This window comes from Poecilia formosa, unplaced genomic scaffold (genome assembly GCF_000485575.1).
Source record: "Poecilia formosa unplaced genomic scaffold, Poecilia_formosa-5.1.2 Scaffold323, whole genome shotgun sequence".
NCBI classification, from domain to species: Eukaryota; Metazoa; Chordata; class Actinopteri; order Cyprinodontiformes; family Poeciliidae; genus Poecilia; species Poecilia formosa.
In genome coordinates this window covers 182,219-186,110 of record NW_006800262.1, presented here as the reverse complement: position 1 = coordinate 186,110, position 3,892 = coordinate 182,219, and the positions used below count along the sequence as shown (strand labels likewise).

Below are 3,892 nucleotides of genomic sequence, written 5' to 3'. Positions count from 1 at the left end.
GGGATTTCTTTGTTTCAATTGGAAACTTCTCATCAGAGAGGTCAAAGGTCACATGTGGTCAATCCTAGGACCCCTTCTTTTCAACATTTATATGCTCCCACTGGCTCAGGTTATAGCAGGAAATAGGATTAGCTACCATAACTACGCGGATTATACACAGCTCTACATCACGATGTCACCAGGTGACTCTGAACCCATCCAATCACTGAATAGATGCTTAGAACAGATAAATGTGTGGATGTGCCAAAACTTTCTCCTGCTGAACAGAAATAAAACTGAAGTTATTATCTTTGGACCTAAAGAGGAACAAACTAGAATCAATGCACAGCTTCAGTTATTACAGCTGAAAACCAGCGATCAGCCCGAAACCTGGGAGTAGTGATGGATTCTGACCTGAACCTTCAGAGCCACATTAAGACAGTCACAAAGTCGGCCTTCTATCACCTGAAGAACATTTCCAGGATTAGAGGACTAATGTCTCAGCACGATCTAGAGAAACTCATCCATGCGTTTATCTTCAGCCGTATTGATTACTGCAACAGCGTCTTCACAGGTTTGACTAACAAATCAAACAGCTGCAGCTGATCCAGATGCTGCTGCTCGTGTTCTCACTAAAACCAGGAAGATAGAGCACATAACACCAGTTTTAAAGTCCCTACACTGGTTCCCTGTAGCTCAAAGACTTTAAAATACTGTTGTTAGTTTATAAATCACTCAACGGTTTAGCACCACAATACATTAAAGATCTGTTATTGCTGTACCAACCGTCTAGACCCCTCAGGTCTTCTGGTTCTGGTTCTGCTCTGCATCCCCAGAACCAGAACCAAACAAGGAGAAGCAGTATTCAGTTTCTATGCACCACAAATTTGGAATAAACTTCCAGAAAACTGTAAAACAGCTGAAACACTGGGTGCCTTTAAATCTCAACTTAAAACCCACCTGTTTAGAGTTGCTTATGGCTAAATTAGGATTAGAGTGTGGGTTTTGATGTCTTCAATGTTTTTGATGTTTTTAATGTTTTTATCTGATGTTTTTAATGTTTTTATCTTTTCTTTTTATCTATTTATTATCCATCCATCCATCCATTTTCTGAACACCCTTGTCCCTCAGTGGGGTCGGGAGGGGTGCTGGTGCCTATCTCCAGCTAACGTTCCGGGCGAGAGGCGGGGTACACCCTGGACAGGTCGCCAGTCTGTCGCAGGGCAACACAGAGACACACAACCATGCGCACACACACACTCACACCTAGAGGCAATTTCAGACAGACCAATTAACCTAACAGTCATGTTTTTTTTGGACTGTGGGAGGAAACCGGAGTACCCGGAGAAAACCCACGCATGCACAGGGAGAACATGCAAACTCCATGCAGAAAGACCGGGGCCGGGAATCGAACCCAGAACCTTCTTTATCTATTTATTAATTTATTTTTATTTCTCTTTCTCACTGTTTCCGAAAGGTTAAATTCCTTGTCAAACGGTGTTTTGACTAAAGTCCGAAAGGTTAGAGTCCTTGTCAAACGGCGTTTTGACTAAANAGTCCGAAAGGTTAGAGTCCTTGTCAAACGGCGTTTTGACTAAAGTCCAAAGGGTTGGAGTCCCAGTTGACGGCGTCTCAACTAAAGTTATACAGCTCTTTATTTCTCTTTCTCACTGTTTATGTTTTAATGATGTTTTTTTAAATCTCTTTCTCACATGCTGTTTTTATTTTAATTATGTAAAGCACTTTGAAATGCCTTGCTGCTGAAATGTGCTATACAAATAAAATTTGATTTGATTTTGATTTTTGACCACCAGGTGGTATTCATGTTCTTTGTTTAGATTAGCGTTTCTCAATGGGGCGGTACCGCCCCCCGGGGGGCGTTCAGAGAAAGGCAGGGAGCGCTGGCGGAAATTTTTACAAAAGGGGGGTGCTGTGATTCCTTTGGGGGCCGTTTGCTTGAAGGTAAAATTTACACCATATATGCACAACAAACAGTACAAGTTTAGACTTTGAGCAACTGTTGTTGTGTAACAATAAAACATGCTTGGGTACGACGGTATCAATGGCAGCTCTTTTTCTCTTCAGTGTTTCTGTTAGCTTCTTGGCGCAGCTCCGCTCCTGCTACTAGTAGCTTCACCGCATCAGTTCAGTTACACCGTCTGATGACGTTGCTGTGATTCACTTTGTCTGGTGTCTCATTTTCAAATATTTTATGTTTTATTTAGGATTATATATTTTGGCAGTTCTGTGATCATGTCAAAAAAGCAACTTATATTAAAAAGTGTTATTTCCGTCTGGATGCCGCCCGCTTCCATGGAAAGACAACGGCATATCGCTCTTATAAACATGTGATTACTAAAATCATGATACCCTCACTTTGTATCCCTCAGAAAAATGAACCCATTTAAATAACAAAAAATCCCTCCATGGGTGATACCACCATATACAGCGTTCATTTTATAGAGTTATTGCTGCTGTAATCCGGTATGAGACGGCAGCACCACAACACTTTTGAATTTCAATCATCAGAATACCGGGATTTTTTCCGTTGTTTTAAAAAGCTTACGTCAGTCTGCTTTTCTCCATCGATACGCTTCCCGAGCGCTACGCACCGTGAGGGAAAAAAAAACAAAAAAAAACAAAAACAAAAACGAGCGTACGTTGCAAAACTCAGAAACCAGAGAACCGGGACGTAAAACGGAGCGACAGATTAGATCAATGAGTGGCGAATGATGTGAAACACGTGATGAATAGCATGATGAGTGAAGATTACTGGTGGTGAGCGTAAATAAATCATGAAAGAAACTAAAGAGGACATAACAAACCAAGAAAGGATAATACTGATCAAAGAAAACTAAATGGAAATGAATGAAGAACAAAATGCACTTTGCCTACAATTTCTTTGGTGGGGGGCGGTAAGGCTGATGATGTTGCTGCAACTTTAGTATAAGTTGCAGCAACGTCATCAGCCGGTGTAACGCTGAACTGATGCGGTGAAGCTATTAGTAGCAGGAGCGGAGCGGAGCCAAGAAGCTAACAGAAACACTGAAGAGAAGAAGAGCTGCCATCGATACCGTCGTAGCCAAGTATGTTGTAATGTTACACAATACAGTTTTAGCAAGTAGCTAAAAGTCTAAACTGGTACTGTTGTGCATATAAGGTGTAAATTTTACCTTTGACCAAACGCCCCCCAAAGGAATCCCAGCGCCCCGCTTTTGTAAAAATTTCCCCCAGCGCCCCCTGCAGTCCTCTGAATGCCCCCGTTAACATTGAACTTTTGATCTTGAATATGTTTTTGTCTCTGTCTTCCAGATGAAGGGATGTTTAAGGAGGTGGTAGTGGAGATAGAGCGTTCCCACCAGAAGAAGCCCTTTCTTGGGGGCTACAGACACCGGCTGACGGGGGCGGAGTACCACAACGCCGCTGTCCAGACCCTTCCTAAAAAGAGGCCCGACAGAGGTGTGCTGGTCCACAGTCTGGGCACACAGGTAACATCCAGCTCTCCAAAATTGTTAAAAATGTCACACATTAGAAAATATTTTAATTAGCTTCTAGTCAATATGATGATAAAAATGTGGAACCACAAAAAGACCAGTAGGAGGTTAGCTCCAGAGGTGTGTTCAACTGCAACTCCAGACTGTTTCTTTTTCAAAATGATACACTCTCTATCAAGCTTTATTTCAGCTTCATTAGTAGAACTACACTGTCAGATGGTCTAACATTTCAAACTTACTGTCAAAAGTTAGAAATTCTCTTTTTTTATCAGATAATTTATTAGAGAATTATATATATAACTACATAGAATTATATATGTATAACTATATAGAATTATATATAAAAAATTCCCCTCTCACCCTCCATGGGTGGTCTCTTTCATCCTCTGAGCTCGGGTCCTCTACCAGAGGCCTGGGAG

General features: G+C 41.6%; 1 protein-coding gene across 2 annotated transcripts in view; it reads left to right on the top strand.

Annotated features, from left to right (window-relative positions):
- iqub (IQ motif and ubiquitin domain containing) overlaps window positions 1-3,892 on the top strand; it is a 29,994-nt gene that overhangs the window by 9,264 nt on the left and 16,838 nt on the right. For both annotated transcript variants that reach the window (XM_007573286.2, XM_016661334.1), the window contains exon 5: window positions 3,292-3,467. In XM_007573286.2, the coding sequence (XP_007573348.1) occupies window positions 3,292-3,467 (176 nt within the window). The remainder of the gene's footprint in view (window positions 1-3,291; window positions 3,468-3,892) is intronic.